At 36.4% G+C, this 22,507-nt stretch overlaps 2 protein-coding genes and 1 non-coding gene across 3 annotated transcripts; 2 read left to right on the top strand and 1 right to left on the bottom strand.

Annotated features, from left to right (window-relative positions):
- Positions 1 to 1,246: 1,246 nt before the first annotated feature.
- LOC106372986 lies at positions 1,247 to 2,943 on the bottom strand. The gene is made up of 2 exons (XM_048766659.1): positions 2,805 to 2,943; positions 1,247 to 2,670 (listed from the first exon to the last, which is right to left on the bottom strand). The coding sequence occupies exons 1-2, from the start codon at positions 2,941 to 2,943 to the stop codon at positions 1,247 to 1,249; spliced, it is 1,563 nt and encodes a 520-aa protein (XP_048622616.1).
- LOC125592169 lies at positions 2,343 to 2,449 on the top strand. Its single transcript, XR_007328016.1, has one exon. It is a non-coding gene; the product is annotated as a small nucleolar RNA R71 (small nucleolar RNA).
- An 8,998-nt stretch (positions 2,944 to 11,941) lies between the features above and the next one.
- On the top strand, positions 11,942 to 15,213 carry LOC111203112 (lysine histidine transporter-like 8). The gene is made up of 5 exons (XM_048766056.1): positions 11,942 to 12,448; positions 12,941 to 13,074; positions 13,165 to 13,592; positions 13,681 to 13,812; positions 14,581 to 15,213. Exons 1-5 carry the CDS (start codon positions 12,072 to 12,074, stop codon positions 15,064 to 15,066), a joined length of 1,557 nt encoding a protein of 518 aa, XP_048622013.1. The 5' UTR covers positions 11,942 to 12,071; the 3' UTR covers positions 15,067 to 15,213.
- The last annotated feature ends 7,294 nt before the right edge of the window (positions 15,214 to 22,507 follow it).

Raw genomic sequence — 22,507 nt, 5'->3', positions numbered from 1 at the left:
TTACTATCAGAAATCGCATAAATTACACCAGTGTCTAGAAGTTTCATTATCTCTTTCTTAACAATATCTTTTAGATTTGGGTTTAGACGTCTCTGATGTTCTACAGAAGTCATCGATTCATCTTCTAGGTGTATTCTATGCATGCATAAATCAGGTGAAATACCGGGAATTTCATCTAACGAATATCCTTTTGCCTTCCGGTATTTTCTCAATTCACACAATAGTTTAGCAGTTTCCACATTATTAAGCTCAGAGTTCACGATGACAGGGTATGTTGAATTAGGTCCAAGAAATGCATACCTGAGTCCCGCTGGAAGGGACTTTAATTCGATCTTTGGAGCCTTGAGTTTGCTCCACGAATCATCGAGCTGGCTGGTTGGTTTGGTCGGCTTTTTAGGAGCAGCTGCTCCTTCTGGTGAAATCTGATTGCTCGTTTCCCCCAGACTTAGAAAAGCGACCGGCTTCTCGATGATTTCACACGAGTCTAGCATCTTTTCGTATCCGTCGGCATCAACGTTGCACGTGTTCTACTCAGACTCTACTCGTATCAGAGCTACTTTCAAAGGATCATCTGCGAGGATTTCTTTGATCATCCCTTGTTGAGGAGTCAAGGCGGCATTCTCGTCGCTAATCGTGAAGTTCTGACCATCTAGCATAGGTCGTTTGAGGAGCTCATCCATCTCGAACTTCATCACAATATCTCCCAGTTGGAGATCAATCGTCCCGTTGCGGACATCAATGATTGCACCAGTTGTGCACAGGAAAGGACGGCCCAGAATGAGAGGGTCTTTTGGTTCATCTTCGAGCTCTAGAACAACGAAGTCTGCCGGAACAGTGGTGTCACCAATTTGAACTTGTAGATCTTCAAGAACACCTACTGGCAACTTGACTGATCTGTCTGCGAACACCAAAGAAATCCTGGTTGGCTTGAAGTTGGTTAGTCCCATGTGTTTTGCAACTGAGTAGGGCATGGGATTCACACTGGAACCCAAATCGCACAGAGAACAAGCGAAGGCTGTTTTTCCAATCTAAACAGATATGACAAATTTTCCAGGATCTTCCAATTTCCTGACTGTTCTGTTTTGAAGGACTGTGCTTTATTCTTTCGAGACCATCATGATGTTGTTGTCTGCAAAAGTCTTCTCGGAGATCAGCCCTTTCACAAGACTGTGCATTGAAGTAATCATCTGAATAGCATCCATGAGAGAGAACTTAACGTTCAACTCTTCAAGCATCTTTTTGCACTTCATCTCTTCGCAATCCTTGCGTGATTTCTTAGCAGGGACTGGATGTAGACGCGAGTTGGAACAGGTTGATCTTGCATCGTGGGGGCTAATGGTTCTGCAGTTGTTGGCTGTTCCAGTTCATGATCGTCATCGTGGACATCCTCAAGCGAAGGTGGTTCTCCCTCTTTCTGTTTTCCCTTCTCTTGAGCAGTGAGCTTCTTGGGGACAGGATCTGATAGATGTCTTCCACTTCTCAGCTCGACTGCGTTACAGTCCTGGGTATTCTTGTATGTTTTCCCTGGGAGTGTTCCTTGTTGCCTTTTTATTGTTTTAGCAGTTTGAGCAATCTGAACGTCCATATGCCTTATGTGGCTTGCTACAGCATCATATTTGGAATTCAATTTCGTGAACATGTTGTCCATCCGAGTGTTTATCTCGGTTGTAACCTGGTTTAGTGCTTTTTCTTGAATCTGTTGACCTTGCAGAAGTTGTTGCATCATTCCCTTCAGCTCATCTGGCAGACCGCTCGCGGTTGTAGGAGCAGCCTGTGGATTATTTTGCCGGTACTGAAATTGATTTTGAGCCTGGCTGAGGATGAACATCTTCCCATTCTGATTCTGATTCTGGAAGTATGGCTTCTGATATCCAGTGTTTTGGAACTGATTTCCCTGAGATCTGTCGTTGGGGTTGTCTGGATTGGTCTTGTTCCTCACATTAGGATTTGGATGGTAGTTTTTGAACTGCCAACCCTGCCCATTGACGTAACTGACCTCTTGCTGATCTTCTTCTGATGTCTCGGTTTCTGCTGCAACATCTGTAGTACCTGGTTCCAGATTGATTTCTTCCATGATATAGATCTGATTCTGATTGTGCTTGAGCAGCAGATCGACCTTAGCGGCGAGGTCATCAATCTTCCTAGTGTCCATGTTGTTCACCTTTTTGGAACGGTCAGTCTCCACGTTTTTGTTGGATGAACTAGCTGCCATGTTCTCTATTAGCGCGTGAGCTCCTTCTGTGGTTTGAGTCATGAAATATCCATTGCTCGCTGCGTTCAGAGCATTGCGGAACTCCCATTCCACTCCATCATAGAAGATTCCTAGAACATGGTCATCGTCGAACCCGTAATGAGGACACTCTCTGAGGGTATCATTGAACCGTTCCCAAGCTTCGTTGAAAGGTTCACTAGAGAGTTGCTTGAAGGAGGAAATCTTGTTCCTTAGGGCAGCTGTTTTGGCTTTCGTGTAGAAGTATCCCAAGAAAGCTGCTCTAACCTGTTCCCAAGAGGTTAGGGAACCTGTAGGTAATGACTTAAGCCATCGTGAAGCCTTGTCTGCTAGAGAGAATGGGAACATCATGCATTTGATGTAATCGGGTGGAACGCCGTTTGCACGAGTGAAACTGCATATCTCTTCAAAAGCTTCAATGTGTTCCATCGGTATTTCAACTGACAGTCCATGGAACATTTTTCTCTAGACAAGATTGATCATGCCGGGTTTATTTCAAAGTCTGCCCTTTGACATGGTGGTGGAGCGATAGCAGAGCGCGTAGCAGGGATGTTACGCGGTAGGTTTCACTCACCAATTGGGACAGGTGGTTCCCGCTGTGCAGCCAGTTGCTGCGCTGCGATTGTTTGCTGTAACACTTGCATCTGTTGCATCTGCTGTTGCATTTGTTGCATAGACGCGGCCATTTGTTCTGGAGTGCCAAAGTCGGCCATTGTTGCAGTGATTGATTTTTGTTGACGGTTGGTTCTTTCTAAGCTTGCGAGTTCCGGGTTTGTAAGCGAAATTAAATCCCCTTGTGTATTGCTCCGAGTATGTCTACTGGTCATGCACCTGGGTCTTTAACTGCAAAAAAAAAAAAGATTTAAACAAGTTAGAAGTTTTAGACTAAATAAATAACCGAAAAATAAAGGTAAAAAGCTGGTCCCCGGCAACGGCGCCAAAACTTGATACACTAAAATTGGATCTTTATCTACTATCAAGTTAACAGTGTAGTTGTAATATGTGTATATTCAATTCCAGAGGACCAGTTCACATTTTATCTTTATGAGATCAAAATTAAGCTAAAACGAAGTGGGGGTTTAAAAGATGTAATTAACTTAAAGAACAAGTAACAAGATTAGGTTGTTTTCGAATTGATTAAAGACGCTAGTCTAGGGTTTCTTTTCAGACAAGGAGTTCGCGAACCAAGCAATTATTCAAGTTCAGTTTATAACAAGTCTAAACTCGGATCACTCAAGTTGAATCAACCCACTCTCGTGGTATTGATTCCTTTGCAGATCGGTATTGATGCCTAAACTCTCGTTTGGATCAAGACGCGCCAGCAAGCCTTAGAGTTCAAGTCCGATATGTTCACAATACACCCTAGTATCTACTCTCGCTGACTAGGGATGCAAAGCTCATTCAAATCGTATCAGGTTATCAATCAACGGTTAGCTAAATCGATTAACCCTAATTCATGCACTAAGTGATCGGTTCAATGCAAGCAATAAAAACAGATGTGAATGTAAACAATCTAAGATGACTTATCTATGCTCAGTTTACGAATCCAACACCCTAGAACCCTAAACTAACTCGGTGACTACTCAGGCATAACACAAGAACAGAGAAGCATGATTTCTGAATAATACTGCATATAATATATCAAAGAAATCAGAGGGTTCATGATAATCTTCTCTATGAGATAGATGAGGCATTCTCCCTTACAAGTAGCAATAGCTAAATCAAAGCTCTCTTAGGTCTTTTCTTGCGTAAAAACTAAGGTAGGTCTAAAATAATAAATAGGAAACTATATATATAGGAGCCACAGGCGGCTAGACTTTTCTTGCGTAAAAACTAAGGTAGGTCTAAAATAATAAATAGGAAACTATATATATAGGAGCCACAGGCGGCTAGAGGAAGGAAATAGGAAATCTAGGGCAAATCCCAAAATATTTAGAAACTTTTTTTTTTATCTCTGTCGCTGGAACAGGCACTCAGGCTGCTCCAGTTGGCTGTTCTGCGTGAAAGACTCCAAATCATACTTTTCTCTCTTCTTTTCCTCTAGTTGGTCAATTTCCCATCCAATGCAACTCTAGACCTGTTATGACTCGAAATGGATTAAATAGACTCGATAAAAACATGAAAACTATTAGAAAGACATATGTATAATGTGCCAAAACACAATATATCAGCACTCTTGGCTAAGCATGCTTGGCGCTTACTGAAAGACCCATCATCTCTATTAGCCCAGACGCTGCTGAACAAGTACTGCTTAACTGATGATTTCCTAGAGTGTTCGGCCCCGAGCTCATCCTCACATGGGTGGAGGGGAATTTTGGCGGGTCGAGAGATCTTACGGAAAGGACTGGGGTGGGTGATAGGAGATGGGAGATCGGTTAGAGTGTAGAAGGATCACTGGTTGTCGACGGAGAAACAACTGCGCCCCTTTGGACCTGCAACCTCAGGAAACCAAGACCTGATGGTGTGTGACCTATTTACCCCAGGGACTGTAGAATGGAACCAGAACAAGATCCGACTCCACCTGCCTGCCTACGAAGATAGCATTCAAAAATTAGTTCCTAGCTCATTCAAGATGCGAGATGAACTGATGTGGCTCCCGGAAAAGACAGGGCAATATACTACTAAAACAGGGTATGCTCTCGCAAAACTAAATGTAGCAGAAAGGCAAGGTAATTTCAGGTGGAAGAAATGTGGATGGAACGTTAAGTGCTCCCCTAAGCTGAAACACTTCTTGTGGAAACTTAAAAATGAAATTCTGGCTGTTGGAGAAGCACTGATCAAGAGAGGAGTACAAGTTGATGGCAAATGCAAGAGATGTGGTGAAAGCGAATCTGTCCTCCATGTTATGCTTTCATGCCCTTTTGCTAAGCGAGTCTGTGAGAGAGTTCCAGCTATTAATAAGCCGTCAGAAGACACTGTCCGATCTACTTTTGAGTTGCTTCAAGCATGCTCAAGCATGACCCCCCCCCCCCCCCCCCCCCACGGGTTCGAGCTTGCCTCTTTACCCTTGGGTGTTGTGGGTAATTTGGACAAGTAGGAATCAACTGATGTTTGAAGACAAGTCTTTTTCTGAAACAGAGGTCATGTTAAAAGCTTTGAAACATGCAAGGGAGTGGCAACTAGCTAACGAAGACAAGCCTAAGCCCCCCACTGCTTCATCTAAAGACTGCTCTGTGAGTCTAATTCAAAATCAGGTACTAAATAATGTGTATCTCTGCCATGTTGATGCCGCTTGGAACAGCTCTTCAGGGCAAGTGGGAATGGGCTGGACATGCTCAGATCCAAAAGGAGACACCCTCTTCCAAGGTACAATGGAGAGTAAGGTGGTGGCCTCGGCTCTTGTTGCAGAAGCATTGGCTCTTCGAGCTGCTTTGAAAGATGCCGTAGCACGCGAAATTTAGGACTTAATCTGTTTATCAGATTCGAAAAGTCTGATCACTTTTATCACAGGAAGCTCATCTGTGATAGCCCTCAAATGAATCCTCCATGACATCGACGTGTTGAGTAGATCCTTTGTCTCTATCTCTTTTAAGTTTGTTCCTCGCAACTGTAATGCAACTGCTGACCGGTTAGCTAAGGACGCTCTATATGCATTAAGCTCCCGCTCTGGGATTGTAACCGAAACAGTTTAAGTTTTTATGTGAAAGTAAGGTTTGACCAAAAAAAAAAAGTGATTATCCACCACGGTTCTCGATTAGCATGCACTTCGACGATCAGAATCTACTACATATATATATATGTGAATCAGAATATGTGACATCAACCAAGGTATTCTAAAATACTACATATATGTGACATCAACCAAGGTATTCTAAAATACCTTTTTCATTTGTTCTAAGCGCTGTTTATATTGCAAGTTTGCAACAATGCATCGATTATAATTAGTAAAACATACATCCATTGTAATTGGTAAAATCGTCGGTTTCTTAATGGATATTTTTCTATTTCAAATCTGCAAGCCACTAATTTGAGCATAGTTTTTTTAGTTTCTCTCGTCTGATTTTATTAGTTTATCATCAGTTTTACAAAAACTTGAGCTTCTTTATCCTTTCTTGGCCGTTCGGTTTCCGTACCAATTCCTTCCGTCTTGTTCAGGCTGTGTTGCTCCAAGGTTTTTTGTTTTCCTTTATAATTATAGGATATGCAAATAAAAAGAAGTATATTTTCCATTTATATTTAATAGTAAGAGTGAAAAAAATTAATCAAATCGGCAACAGAGTTGAAGGCCGCCATGAGTGTTGTGCTTTCAAAAAATTTTGTGATAAGAATGTATTGAGAAGGAGACGGTGGTGAGAAAATGTAACTAGAAGGCCTTGTATTTATATATGATTGGCGTGTGTATCGGGTAAATATGATTGCTAATCGCCATCTTTATTTGCGTAATTCAAATTAACACTAATTCCCAAAATTTGCCATAATTATTTTCGTAATTCAAATTCACAACGGATTCATTGAAATATTATAGAAAACAAACAAATATATTGATCAACGAAAATAAATTTAAGATCAATCAGTGTTGATGAAAGAAAACACTATATGATTCGGTTTCGACTTAAAATTTCCATTACCAAAATCGTATAATATTAATGAGTACGTATATATTCCGAATTAGAGTCATATTTAGTTCAAAACATTCTTAATTTGGAATATTCTGAATATCATGCATTGTCACGCAAGTAATGTTAATTGACAACGCTTACTATTTTTGAAAGTCATAGTAAGGGAATAAATGTCATAATTGAAATTTAAGAATATATATTAATTGTGCAGTACCTTGTTTTTCTCGTAATATTAAATTAGTTCAAGAACTAGGGCAATATTTGTTTTTTTCTCATTTCATTGAAATGAAGCCCATTGGGCAGTTACAAGATGGGTCGGATTTATAGAATTTAAAGCCCGTTTAGGGTTTACAAAGAAAACAAAACAAATTTGTTTAATCATCGACTTAATTATGCACGCGTACGCCCCTGGGAGTTTCCTTGACACGCGTCCATCATGCCCAAGCCCAATCTTCTCTTTCCCGAAGCTTCTCCTCCGGTCGCCGGAAAGCTTCTACGTCGCTTAATCTTCAAATCTGTTTGAAACCCTTTCGTCTCCTCCGCCTCAAATCGCGCCACCCACGTTCACTAAGGATTACGACTGAGATGTCGCAAGCTTCGAGGCTTCATTTCCAACACCATCTTTTAGAGTTGTCTTCGTCACTCTTCCACAATCTTCATCATCTTTTGGCTGGAGCGCATCCACCGTTTCCGATAACTTTGAGTCGGAAACTTTTAAGCCGCCCACTAAGGACTGCGGCATCAAGAAGACGGTTCCCGATATTACCCAATCAGAAAAGATGGGTCCGGTTGTTTGGAGATCGGACGGAGTTTACTTGGAACTCAGAGAGCAACTTTGTCAACAAATCCGATTTATAATCGGAATTTTATTGTTCAAAACAGAACGGAGAAAGAAATAAGATTTGATAAGCGTCCTGATCCATTTTGAAAACACAACAAAATCGCTTTCGCGAAACAAAAAAAAATCGATCTAAAAATCAAAACTTTTATACAACAAAAGGAGAATTTTTAGATCAAAAACATTATATTACATCAAAACAAAGATAGAACTCTTTCTCCCTGTGAAAGATTTGTATGTGTGAACAGGGAAAAAAGAGAGAGAGTTTCTCATTAAAGCATCTCCAAAAGAAATTCTATAACTTCAAATATAAAATTTTTTACTTTCCAAAAAAAAACTTCAAAATTTCAAATTTGAAATCTTTTTATTTGCATTTTGATGCTTACAGTTATATATCATATTTATAATTCTTAAATATTTTTTTGTTTATTGTTTTAATCCTTAAAACTTTTATATCTCATAAATATTTCAAATTTGTTTTATAAATTTAAGTTTTACACATGAAATAAATAAAAATTTTAAAACAATATTTATAATATTTTAAAACTAGAATTAAACAACAAGAATATTACAAAAAACCATAATAAAAACTTATTAAAAAGACACATGAAGACATAATTATCACTCAAATTTAAATATTATAACAACACTAATAGTCTGGTAAATTTGTTCCAGAACCTCCCAAATCTCCAAAATATTGTCCAAACAAATTTTGTGTAACCGAAGATGATTGTTGTTTTTCCTCTTGACGCCTTTTTCGTACGATTCTTTCTTGTTCAGATCGAATGTATTCAAGAATATTAACATCATCGATAGAAGCTAAGTTTTTTAACAATATTTTATTTTCTTCTTTTACTTCTTTAAAAGCTAACTTTTTTGCTTCATTTTGCAGTCGTAATTCAATCATCTCATGACCTTTTTCTCTGCTTGTTGCACTTTCGTTTAAAAGATCAAGGATTTTTTCGTTTGATGATATCAAACTATCGGCGGGTATATTATGAGGATATCTGTTTTCAACAATTTTTGGCTCGTAATCTACAAATAAAAAATAAAGAGAATCATTTTTTACTTCGAAATGCACTAGTTGATTATATATGGGAGTATTACGGAAATAATTTTATGGAATAATGTAGTATTTGCTTGCCAGTTTAATATTTAATTATGTACTTTTATTTATAATTTTATATTTTAGTGTAAGATTTTTTAATTAATATTTCTGTAATATTTATATATATGTACTAGTTATTTATAGAAGTTTTATGAATTTACATCAACTATGACAAATATAAAGATCATAGTGTAAAATATAAATAATTTTAAAGTTAGGTTCGAAGTCTTACTCTTGAAAAAAAACACATTGAAACTTTAAATATAGAGTTTTGCAAAATTTAAAATAGAGTTCATTTTTGGAGATGTTATTATTGGAGATGTTATTAGGCTAATATTTGTTTTTTTTCAAACACTGAAAATATTATAACATTGAAGGAGCCAGCGGAACACTAGTTCCCCGGAGTCCATTGCCGGCGAAAACAGAATTTTCCCAGAAGCTAAAGCCCTTAACAAAAGGGAATACAACACATATACAAAGATCAAAAGAAGTAAACAAAGGATGCACCGAAGACATTAAAACGTAAACAGAAAAGGTCAAACCCAAAGCTTGCAGAACCACTAAATCTCCATGTGAACTCTGACCAAGGATTATCACAAACAAGATGATAATCAAATCCTCCAATAGTGAATAAGCACAAACCATTTAATGCATGCAGACCACGGCTTCAATTTCGGAAAGACTGAACTGAAACAGACTTTCAGTGGCGACGGAAGCAGTATAGCGACCAAGGGAACGCCTAGGATGAAGCCAAGCAACGAACGAGAGCTCGACCAGATCTCTTGGGATATAACATGGAGCGATCCGATCCACACCAGACCAACCTAATCTAAAGATAGTAGATTAGAAGGGGATCGAAACTGAAGTGAATACAGAGCAATCAGCAGAGAAACATGGACATGCAGGCAGGAAATGACCGATTCCTCATCATCTGGCGGACAAAATAAGAAGGATCTAGAGCCACACCGCAGATCTCAAAGATCTGATATCACTTACTTCGTACGGACTAGATCCCAACCAGAACAAATATCGATGCACCCTTAATTCTTTGATCTTCATACCACCGAAGCAAAACGAAAAGGAAACGGAAAGATTGACCGACTCCGGTGCTAAAGAAGCCACCGGAGTCAATCACCGTAGAACAAGAAGAAAGCTAAATATGGAGAGAATTTTTAATATCCTCAACGCACACAAAAAGTTATTTGTTTCAATCATGCAATAATTGGAAAATATTTTGAAACTAATATTCGAATGCACCGTTGTTGAGTACCATTTTAAATATTTAAAAAAAATGAAATTAGGAAACTAATAAAGTTTCTTATAAGTTTTATGACAATTTATAACAAATTCTCTGATTCATAATGAGATGATTGACAATCACCATGTGTTTTAGGAAACAATAACATTCTCTAAGTGTGATATTAAAACACAATCGCCATGTATTTGTTTTATATCTTACAAAAAGTATTTCTGTTAGACATTGATACACCGTCTTTACTTCTATCATTCTCTTTGAGTTCGATAACAATGTTTAGTCATATAGATGATGAGATAGAGTGGAAAAACGTAATATGAAAATTTTTGGTACTCTTCTTTTGTAACCTGTAGACTGATATACACATTATTATATCTTAAAAAAATATTCCAAAAACAGTTTCCTTTCATAGTTATAAAAAAAAAAGCATAATCAAACAAATTAGTCATAGTTCTGCATGAACATCTCTGGTTTTACTAAATTATGTTTTCTCGTTGAAATTCATTAGTTTTAGCTACGGTTCTCGTACCAATTTTATTTGTGCACGTACTTCAATCAAGTATTACGATCGTGGGTGATATAACTATCATATAACTTTCGCCAGCTATACTTAGTTTGAAAAGAGTACATATCAAAACACAAACCGATAATAACTTAGAGGCAAACACGTTAACGAACACGTTATATATTCATGTGAACAAAAATTATACTAAGCTACAATTAATGACTAATGGCAAAGAATGTAATGAGAGGAATTATTTAGAGAGGGTGAAAATGCACGTGGTGTTGCCACCTAAGAAATGATATTCTTGTTAATAATACATGAGCATAAAGTTAATCTCTAGTAATGCTCCTATTTTAATACTAAAGGGATTGTTTATATTCAAATATTGAATTAATTTTAGTAGCTTTTTCCTTTACAAAAATTATAACCTAAACTAATGTTATTAGTATTATACATCCTACAAACAATAGTTATTTCCTATAAAATAATATAAATTCTAAATCTAATTGTTTTTCATAGTATATAAATCTTAATTAAAATACGAGTGAAAAAAATTGTATGATATATTTTCTTTAAATTATTTATTTACGTTAATATATAGTTAGGTTCAGTTTAGTTTATTTATGTTTACTGAAATATATATATATATAACTAAAATTGTAACCAAAACAATTTTTAGAGAAATAAAATTGTAACAATTTATACATAGAAGGGATATTCTTATAAAAAATGTGCATAACATATCAAAAATAATCAATTAAGCAATTAAGTGAAAGAGAATTATTAAACAGGGTGAAAGGTTAGGATTTGAACCTTGATATGTTCAATCATCAACCAAATTTTCCATTTTGCTATATATAATAAGCTTAACATGTAATCAAATTTTTTAAAAGTTATGGGATCAGTTGACCCCCCCTCCTCGTTGACTACCTCTGCTACTGCTAAAGAGGGTAGACATGAGTCTAAAGATGATTTGTTCTTAAACTATTTTACTTTGAAAACTCGTGAGAAAATGTATGGAGGGACCTGTTAGTATACACCATAATAGCTTCGCAGTAATGTAAGACTGCAGTCTTCTAAGTCACCAAAAGCCAAATCCACCTTCTTTTTCTACGATATACAGTCTGTTGTTTCCCATCAGAAATCTACAATCACTAATGTTATGATTTGCAAGTTAATTTTGCACAACATGAAACTTGCCATACTGTTAGTACTTAGATGTGACTAGTAAGGATAAGTACAAGTTACAACAAGCTTGTAACATGCCATATTTCTTGATTATGAGCTTACAATGTCATTTTGTTGTATAGCTTACTAACTTTGTGTTAGCTAATCTGTTATTTATTGTAATAAAATAAAATATTTTAATACCAACAAAGTAGTCCTAACTTTTGCTTGTTTTGTCGGAATCCTAAAGAATAAAAAAAGACAGAGACCTCACAAGCCGCAGTATATCCCCAAGCCAAATGAAGGCTAGAAAATAGAGTTAGAGTGTGATAGTGAGAAAAAGCAAACTAAAACATCACCTGCTCAGATAATAGAAAGAGAGAGAAGCTTAAAATCAAACAAACTCTCAATGGACGAGAGACCCGAGACAGAGTTAATATCAATACCAGCAACGCCGCGAGTCTCCACTCCGGAGATTCTAACTCCATCCGGTCAAAGATCTCCTCGTCCCGCCACCAAGCCGTCGTCGGCGGCATGGACTCCAACCTCTTTCATATCGCCAAGGTTCTTGAGTCCTATTGGGACTCCTATGAAACGCGTTCTTGTCAACATGAAAGGTTATCTCGAAGAAATGGGTCACCTCACCAAGCTCAACCCACAAGACGCTTGGCTTCCTATCACCGAGTCTCGCAACGGAAATGCTCACTACGCTGCGTTTCATAACCTCAACGCCGGTGTTGGGTTTCAAGCCCTCGTTCTTCCCGTCGCGTTTGCGTTTCTTGGCTGGTGCGTTTGCGTTTTGCTCTGTTCTATTGTTCAGATCCACTTATGAATTTTTTTTAAAAAAAAATCGTCAGAGATAAAAAAAAAATATATGTACTATTTTACTTTTCAACTTTCGAAATAATTCAATCTTTTTAGTAGATATTTTTTGAGATTCACTTTTAATTTGTCATGCTTCCATCATTACACTGGCCACTCTCAGACATACTTTTGGGTTTAGTTTGGATTAAGACAGGACCGTCTTTATCGTCGATTTTGTTTCTTGTTGAGTTCCAGCAAAATATACCATTATTTATTTAATCTATTTATATATTCTCCCTTTATTTTGTATAATAAATAGTTTTATATAAAATGCAAGATCAAACATTTGAATCATTTTATAACTTGGGTTTGAGTATTTGGGTAGTTAATTGGCTTAGTAGTGGATCAATATTTGTGATTAAGATTTTATTGAAGAAGTTAAGAATAAACTATATTTGAAGTATTGTTGTGTAGGAGTTGGGGGATACTATCATTGACAATAGCCTATTGTTGGCAACTCTACACACTGTGGATTCTAGTTCAGTTACACGAAGCAGTCCCAGGGAAACGTTACAATCGATATGTCGAGCTTGCACAGGCTGCATTTGGTAATTGAATTTACGTTATTTTCAATGGAAATAACTTTATTGGTGGTGGATCATTATTACTAAAATCTTGGATTCTTGATTTTGAAACAGGAGAAAGATTGGGAGTTTGGCTTGCGTTGTTTCCTACGGTTTACTTATCAGCAGGAACAGCAACAGCTCTGATTCTGATCGGTGGAGAAACAATGAAACTCTTCTTTCAGATAGTTTGTGGTCCGTTATGCACCTCGAACCCGTTAACTACGGTCGAATGGTATCTGGTGTTTACTTGTCTATGCGTCGTTCTGTCTCAGCTTCCGAACCTCAACTCTATTGCGGGACTTTCCTTGATAGGAGCAGTCACTGCAATAACTTACTCTACAATGGTTTGGGTTCTCTCTGTGAGCCAACCAAGACCAGCTACAATCTCCTACGAGCCGCTTTCTATGCCTTCGGTTTCTGGTTCGCTTTTCTCTGTCTTGAATGCTCTTGGCATTGTAGCTTTTGCCTTCAGAGGTCACAACTTGGTTCTTGAAATTCAGGTAAAGAAAATGAAAAATGTTTATGTTTATGTAAATAAATAATGCAATACTGGACCTGTAGACTACTGAGTATTGAAATAATTTGCAGTCGACGATGCCATCAACGTTTAAGCATCCAGCTCATGTACCAATGTGGAGAGGAGCCAAAGTTGCTTACTTCTTCATCGCTCTCTGCATCTTTCCAATCTCCATTGGAGGCTTTTGGGCTTATGGGAAACTCGTAAGTTCCATTTACTATGGTTTATCTTATCAAAGCTATGATCTATATTGTTTGCTGTCAAAAAAAAAAAAAAGCTATGATCTATATTTTTTCATTGGTTTGGCTTCGGTTTAAACCGGTTTATTCCTTTTCGGTTTTAACCGGTTTATTATCAATGCTAAAATTAGTGCTGGGTTCGCGGGTCAACCCGCCCCGACCCGCCCCGCCCCGCCGCGGGTCGAATCATTTTTTCGATTCAAAAACTCGACCCGCATAACCCGCAAACAAAAACTTTTATATCCGCACCCGCCCCGTCAAAACCCGCGGGTAACCCGCCAAACCCGCGGGTAATATTAATTATATTAAAAATAGTTATTTTAATTAAAAATGATTATTTTCTAATTATATAATAATTATTTTATTTAAAAATAATTATTTTTTATTTATATAATAGTTATTTTTAAAAAAATACTATTAAAAAAATATATTTATAATTAAAATTATACAAATATTTATTGTTTTTTATATATTTTACGAAAAATGTTTTTTTTTTCAAATTTTTTTTTTTTTTAATTTGCGGGTTGGCGGGTACCCGCGGTTCAAATTCGGCTGACCCGCACCCGCCCCGCTCAAAATAATCTCGACCCGCACCCGTACCCGCGATTTAAAAATTTCAAATGGTTCGACCCGCACCCGCCCCGCGGCGGGTCAAACGGGGCGGGGCCCGCGGGCAATGATTAAAATTTCCAGCTCTAGCTAAAATACTGTATATTTTCTTTGGTCTAATAGATGCCTCCAGGAGGTATGCTCGCTGCTCTATATGAATTCCACATTAACGACATTCCGCGAGGCTTGTTAGCGACGGCATTTCTCCTAGTAGTCTTCAACTGCCTGAGCAGCTTTCAGATATACTCCATGCCTGCCTTTGACAGCTTTGAGGCTGGCTACACTAGCCGAACCAACAAACCATGTTCGGTCTGGGTCAGATCAGGTTTCAGAGTCTTTTTCGGTTTTGTCTCGTTTTTCATCGGAGTTGCTCTCCCTTTCTTGTCTAGTCTCGCGGGTTTGCTCGGTGGACTCACGCTCCCGGTCACGTTTGCTTATCCTTGCTTCATGTGGGTTTTGATCAAGAAACCGGCCAAGTGCAGTTTTAGTTGGTATTTCCATTGGGGGTTGGGTTGGTTAGGAGTTGCATTCAGCTTGGCCTTCTCCATTGGTGGGATATCGAGTATGGTTACGCAAGGACTTAAGCTTAAGTTCTTCAGTCCTAACTAAGTATTATCCGATGTAAGTCCGTGGTTTTTGTTTGGGTGAATTTTTTTTTTTTAAGTTATGTTTTGTCTGTGTTTTGTTTACGAGTGCCTTGTTTTTGAATTGGAACAAATGTATTGTAACAATTATTCAGTAAGTTTTTTTCCGCTATGATGATTTTGAATTTTGAAGGTAAGTGTGGGTTGGCCAAAATAATTACACAATATTTAGTTAATTTGTTGACAATCCTTAGTTGAAAATTGAAGTTCTCCCAACGTAGCTTTCCCTTCTTCAGGCTGTTTTGAAACCCGATCCAGACCTGCAGTTAAACCGGTAAATTTGGTGACCCAGAAAAAATTCGGTTTGGGTTTTGTGAAAAACCCAATATTTAGAAACCCAGAACCCATACCGGTTAAACCACCGATTGAACCAATAAATAAATTTTACTTTTTTTTTTACTTTTTAGATTATGTTTTATATTCTAAGTTTCCAATTAAGAAATTAGATGCTGACGAAAAAAAGTTAAGTTTTCTTTTTTCAGTTTTATATTTTTGATTTTTAGATTTTGATGAAGATTTCATTATGCCACCAGAAGAAAATGAAATGAACGATGGTAGAGAGAATCAAAATTAGTTGATGTGATTTGGTGTTAGTTTATTTCTGTTATTGACAATTTATTACAATGATCTTTTATTTTTGGTTTATTTTGAATTTGAAGTTTTATTTATTATTCACATTAGACATTAAGATTTTCAATCTCAAGTTCTAACTTTTTAAGATCTTCATCTCTACTTTGATTTTCTTCATTCAAAATATATTTGTTCTCTTTTAAAAGTTTAAAGACTGAATGATTATATTCACTTATTTAAATATTTATGAATATTATATCTTGATTTTTTAGATATCATAACTCTTGCTTTGTTACACAAATTTTTAAATAGTCAAAACAATTTTTTGATATTTTGTATGTCAAATGAAAATAAAAATATAAAAACTAAAATTAAGTATTTGTAAATACTTTTTAAACATAAAATATATACATTTCCAAACTATTATTTTATGTTTTAAAAATATTTAGAAAATATTAAACTTTAGCTTTTATATATTTATAGCTAATATATTATTATATAGTAAAATTAATTCATTTATTAATCCGCGGTTGACCCAGTAACCCGGTAAGTCGTCCGGTTTAGTGTTCGGGTCGGGTTTAAAAACATTTCTTCAACTTATTCTCAGAAATACATGTAATCATATTTCTTTACCGTTTATTATACCCCAAATTATTTATGTATATATAAATAGTTATACATTAAAAATATGTAAATTAAAAATGCTGGAATTATATTTTTATTAATTTAAAAATTATCAATGTGATACAAATATTAATAATATTAATAAATGCTGGAATTATGTAAATATTAATTTATAAAATATTAATTTAGTGTTAATGAAAGCATTAATTTAGTGTTAATAAAAACATTAATTTAAAAATAAAATTTAAAATATTTATATAATAATAGTCACGGTTCTTATATTATTTAAACTTTAAAATTATGAGTTTATTAGATATTTGGTATATAAGGTTTTATAATATAAATACATTTTAAATTTATTACAAAATAGTATTAAAATATATAAAAATTAAGTTAATTTTATTTAAAAACAGAGGTTATATTATTTATGTTTTTAAAAGACAATTTTTAAAGTTTTAAAATTTATTATTTTTTCAAATTATATTATATTTTGAATTGGTCGGGTTTCTAATAAAATGTTATTTAAAAAAAATAGTAATTTGAGTCTATCAGTTTGGTTTGGAAAGTCAGTTTGAATCTGTTTACGTTGCTAACAAAAAAAAAATTTATCAAATATTAAGTTATGGACTTTATACGTTTTAACTTTCACATATGGACACCCATATTTATAACTGAAAATGAAATTTTATCATATATCAGTTATTTAGGTGTTTTTAGAAATATGCACAGACATTTTGAATTTCTAAGAGAACATATGACCTAAACATTTAACTCCGTTTGATAGGATTCCTCAATTTCGTTTTGTTTAATTCTCTGAGACATAATTTTTATTATAAATAAAATAAATTTTAGGTCTTTTAATAGGATCCTGATTATCTCATATCTGTATATAATTTACTTAATAAATTCTAGTTGATGCTGTTTTGAAATTCTATTATATGTGTTATTTTAAAGTATAGTGAGAAATAAACGTTCAAATGTATCGCCACAATTATTTTGGTTGTTAACAAAACAAAACCTTTGTTCATTTTATTCATTCGGTAATTAAAATTATAATTCCTATACTATTGGAGTATTTGTTCATCTCATAAAAATCTGGAGAATTAACTTTCATATTTTAATTTTAGTTGAGGAAAAAAAGGAATAAAAATAATAATTGATGTAGGGAGAAGCCGAGAGCAGTCACAAACAAATTAGGGAACGCCATCATAGTTCTGTAGTTATGGATATATTTAAACAAATGGTGGGTGGTTGATCCCACCACATATAGACAACTTTTGGATCAATATAAACACTCTTTCAAGGATTTATGTCTCTTTTTGTTTTTGCAAATGATTCAAATCTTATGATGGCACTAATTTTATTTGACAGTTGAACATCAGTGACACCCACTTCTTAAGTTTATTAAACATATCTTCTTAGAATAACTTCCTCGGAAACTATATAGTACTTAATATGTATTGAGATAGATAGTTAATTAACCGGTTTAGCCTATCCAGATTACTTTGGTTTAAGTCTCCTTTAATTTAACCATTGTATATATATGTTAGGTGGTTGTACATTGACAAATTAAGGAAGATAACAAACTTTTCATCATCTTATTCCTTGAGATACTTTTTTGTTTGAGCTCATCTTCTTCGATCTCCTTTTCTTGATGATTGTGATTGAATCAGCTTTAATATGGTATCAGAGCTTTACATTTGATCTTCCGCTTCGATTCGATTCACTATGAGCTTTCCGATTTCACGTTTCTCGAGTCTCATCAACTTTCTCTTCGTCAGATTCTGGATTTCTTGTCCAACTCGTCTTCTGTTACTTCTTTTTGATTCTCCAGATCTCCAATTGATAGATATGCGTCTTCGTTTTTTCTTGAATCATCATGAGTAATGCGGCGAATCCACATTCCACGAATCCGACTCCGTCTTCTTTCGCAACGGATCAATACGATAATTCGTTTCATCTGCATCACAATGATCATGCTGGTCTTGCTCTAGTGACTGGTCGACTGACAACAGCTTCAGACTTTCATTCTTGGCGCCGGTCAGTGCGTATGGCTCTCAACCTTCCTCGACTCATCATGACTATGGTGCTTGGTCTCGTTGCAACGATATAGTTGCAACATGGCTTATGAACTCTGTATCCAAGAAGATTGGACAGAGTCTCTTATTCATTTCAACTGTTGAGGGTATCTGGAACAATTTGCTAGCTAGATTATAGCAAGATGATGCGCCTAGGGTTTATGATATTGAGCAAAGACTTAGCAAGAGTGAGCAAGGTTCCATGGATGTTTCGGCGTAATATACAGAGTTGGTTACTTTGTGGGAAGAACATCGCAATTATGTAGAATTCCTTGTGTGTACTTGTGGCAAGTGTGATGCAGCTGGTTTATGGGAGAAGTTGCAGCATCGTAGTCGTGTTAATTAATTCTTGATGGGGTCGAATGAATCGTTTGAGCACACGAGACGCCATATCCTGATGCTTAAACCGATTCAAACCATTGAAGAAGCTTTCAATATAGTAACACAAGATGAACGCTAGAGACTGATCAAACCTCCTTCTGTGATTGATCGTGTTGCCTTTCAGACTACGAATGTGTCTAAGGCTCCTGATGTGAAAGCTTCTCAGATGTTAACAAATGAGGCGTATATTGCAGCTTACAGCACAATCAGGAATGCACAGAAGCCAGTTTGTACTCATTGTGGAAAGATTGGTCATACAATCCAGAAATGCTTCAAGCTTCATGGTTTTCCACCAGGATATAGGACCAACTCTTCTTATAAACCACGCATACAACAAACTTCGTCTCAGGCTAAACTGCAGCAGGCTGCAACTGCAATTGCGAATGTGTACTCTGATGTGGCTACATCTCATGTTTCTGCAACTCCTTCAGTCACGAGTGGAGGCAATACTCTCAATTTACAGAATTTCACACCACAAGAGATACAACATCTGATTTCTTAGTTCAATACTCAAGTTCGAGTACCAGAGACTCACGCTCCTTTCTCACAAGCTTCTAGCTCTATGATCACAAAAGATGGTTTTATGGCTCCTCCGTCAACGTCTGGTACCTTCTCTTTTCCCTCAACTAGCCTTACATATCATAATCAAAACCTTCATTTTAAAAACCATTGTCTTTCCGTTCTTCATTCCTTCCTATCCCCTGGTGATTGTATTATAGATAGTGGAGCTTCAAATCATGTATGTTCTGACTTAGCCTTATTCTCGGAAGGTAATTATGTGTCTAGTGTTACTGTCACTCTGCCTAATGGTCTTCAAGTTTCCATACAGCATACTGGTTCTTTCGCATTAATGATTCATTAACTTTGATTAATGTTTTGCATGTTCCAGATTTTCATTTTAACATGATAAGTGTTAGTTCCTTGGTTAAAGATCATTTATGTGCAGCTCATTTCTTTCCAAATGGTTGTTTGATTCAGGAACTTTCTCGGGGCTTGATGATTAGGAGGGGTAGACTTTACAATAACCTGTACATCCTTGAGCTTACATCGCATACACATTTGTCTTCTACACATACAAATTTGTTATGTGGCTCTTTGCTTGATGATGGATCTTTGTGGCATCAACGTTTAGGTCATCTGTCTGAAATAATTCAACATAAACGGAGTTCTTTTTCTTTTGTTATAAAGTCATTGTCTTCTACAGATAAGCATTGTACTGTTTTCCCTCTTGCAAAACAGAAACGCTTAGCTTATATTTCACATAATAACTTTTCTTTGCAACCGTTTGATTTTGTTTAGATGGATATTTAGGGTCCTTTCAGTATTGAATCTATAGAAGGTTTCAAATATTTTTTTTTAACTCTTGTTGATGATTGTTGTCGTGTAACTTGGGTTTACCTTTTAAAACAAAAGAGTGATGTTTCTTGTATCTTTCATTCGTTTCTTCAAATGATTCAAACGCAATATCATTCTAAAATCAAAACTATTCGTTCAGACAATGCGCCAGAACTAGCCTTTCCTGAACTACTTAAAGAACATGGAATGCTTCATCATTTCTCTTGTGCATACACTCCCCAACAAAACTCGGTTGTTGAACGCAAACATCAACATATACTCAATGTTGTTGGGTCTCTTTTGTTCCAATCTAACATACCTCGTGTATATTGGAGTGATTGCATTATCACAACTGTTTTCTTGATTAATCGATTTCCATCACCTTTACTTGATTTCAAACCACCATATGAGTTGTTGACTGGTAAAACTCTTGACTATAAATTACTAAAGAGTTTTGGTTGTTTGTGTTATGTTTCTACACATGTTCATGAGCGCAACAAGTTTTCTCTACGCTCAAAACCATGCATTTTCTTAGATATCCTGCTGGTTACAAAGGCTATAAGGTGTTAGACTTGGAATTGCATTCAATATCAATATCTCGCAATGTGGTCTTTCATGAACGAGAATTTCCTTTTAAGGTCAGTGAACAACTTTCTGGTGATGTTGATATGTTTCCTAATACAATTTTGCCTATGCATCCTCCATTACATTTTGTTGAGACTATGCATTTATCTTCTAATGCATCTGTTTCATTGTCATCGTCTGCATTTGTTCATCCTGATACATCTGCGTCTCATGCTAGGCACTTCTACTAATACTGGTCATACTCCTGCTAGTAATACATATGTAGAGTTACCTTCAGATAATAATGCTAGGCCAAAACGACAGACTAAAGCTCCACTTATCTGTCTGAATATCACTGCTCTCTTGTACCTTTTTCATCTTTTTCAGACCATGCATTGGCTCATCCCTTTAATACCTCGTATCCTATCTCTTATGTTATTTCATACGAAGCCTTTAACCCAATTTTTCAAGCTTTTACTATATCTTACACTTTAGAACCGAACCAAAGAACTTTGAACAAGCTATGTAATCTTATAAATGGCCTGGGGCTGTGAATTTGGAGTTTGATGCTCTTGAGCAAAACAGAACTTGGGATGTTGAGTCTCTACCTCCGGTTAAGAATGTGGTGGGTTGCAAGTGGATTTTCACCATTAAATACAATGTTGATGGCACTGTAGAGCGTTATAAAGCTCGTCTGGTGGCTCAGGGGTCCACACAACAGGAAGAAATCGATTACATGGATACGTTTTCACATGTTGCAAAATTAACAAGTGTGAAACTTCTCTTGAGTTTGGCAGCTGCTAAGGGATGGAGCTTAACACAAATGGATGTATCAAATGCCTTTTTGCATGGAGATCTTGAGAAAGAGATTTTTATGAGTCTACCACAAGGCTACACTCCACCTCATGGTGTTACATTTCCTCCTAACCCTGTGTGTCGACTTCGTAAATCACTCTATGGCTTGAAACATGCCTCTAGGCAGTGGCACAAACGCTTCTCCTCTGTTCTTTTGGGAGCTAATTTTGTTCAGTCTCCTGCAGACAACACTTTGTTTGTCAAAGCTTCCGCATCTTCCTTTCTAGTTGTGTTTGTATACGTTGATGATATACTAATTTCCAGTAATGATCCTGAGGCTGTTGATACGTTGAAAGCTCTGTTTCAATATGCTTTCAGGATTAAGGATCTTGGTCCAGCACGGTTCTTCCTTGGCTTGGAGATCGCCCGTTCTACTGCTGGTATCTCTGTGAGCCAAAGGAAATACGCTTTAAACCTCTTGGAAGATTCGGGTTTATTGGGGTGTAAGCCGAGTAGTATACCTATGGATCATAGCCTTCATCTAACAAAGGATCTAGGTACTGCTTTGCCTCAACCAAAGGTGTATCGTGAGCTTATTGGGCGTCTTCTTTACCTCACCATCACTCGACCCGATATCACTTTTGCCATCCATCAACTCAGTCAGTTTCTCTCTGCACCGACTGATGTTCATCTTCAAGCAGCGCATAAAGTTCTACGTTACATCAAGACTAACCATGGTCAAGGATTGATGTATTCTTCTGAGAATGAGATGTGCCTCAATGCTTTTGCTGATGCGGATTGGGCTGCGTGCAAGGATACTCGTCGCTCTTTGACTGGATTTTTCATTTATCTTGGAAATTCTTTGGTGTCTTGGTAGTTTAAGAAGCAATCTGTTGTGAGTCGTAGTAGTACAGAGGCTGAATACATAAACTTGGCGTTGGTAACTTGTGAGCTCATTTGGTTACAACAGTTGCTCAAGGACTTGCACGTTCCGGTGACTTGTATTGCGAAGTTATTTTGTGATAACAAGTTGGTGATTCACATTGCGACGAATCCCGT

This window comes from Brassica napus, chromosome C8 (assembly GCF_020379485.1).
Source record: "Brassica napus cultivar Da-Ae chromosome C8, Da-Ae, whole genome shotgun sequence".
In the NCBI taxonomy this organism is placed as follows: Eukaryota; Viridiplantae; Streptophyta; class Magnoliopsida; order Brassicales; family Brassicaceae; genus Brassica; species Brassica napus.
Note: the sequence above shows the minus strand (reverse complement) of the source record. Positions and strands in the feature narration are given on the sequence as shown.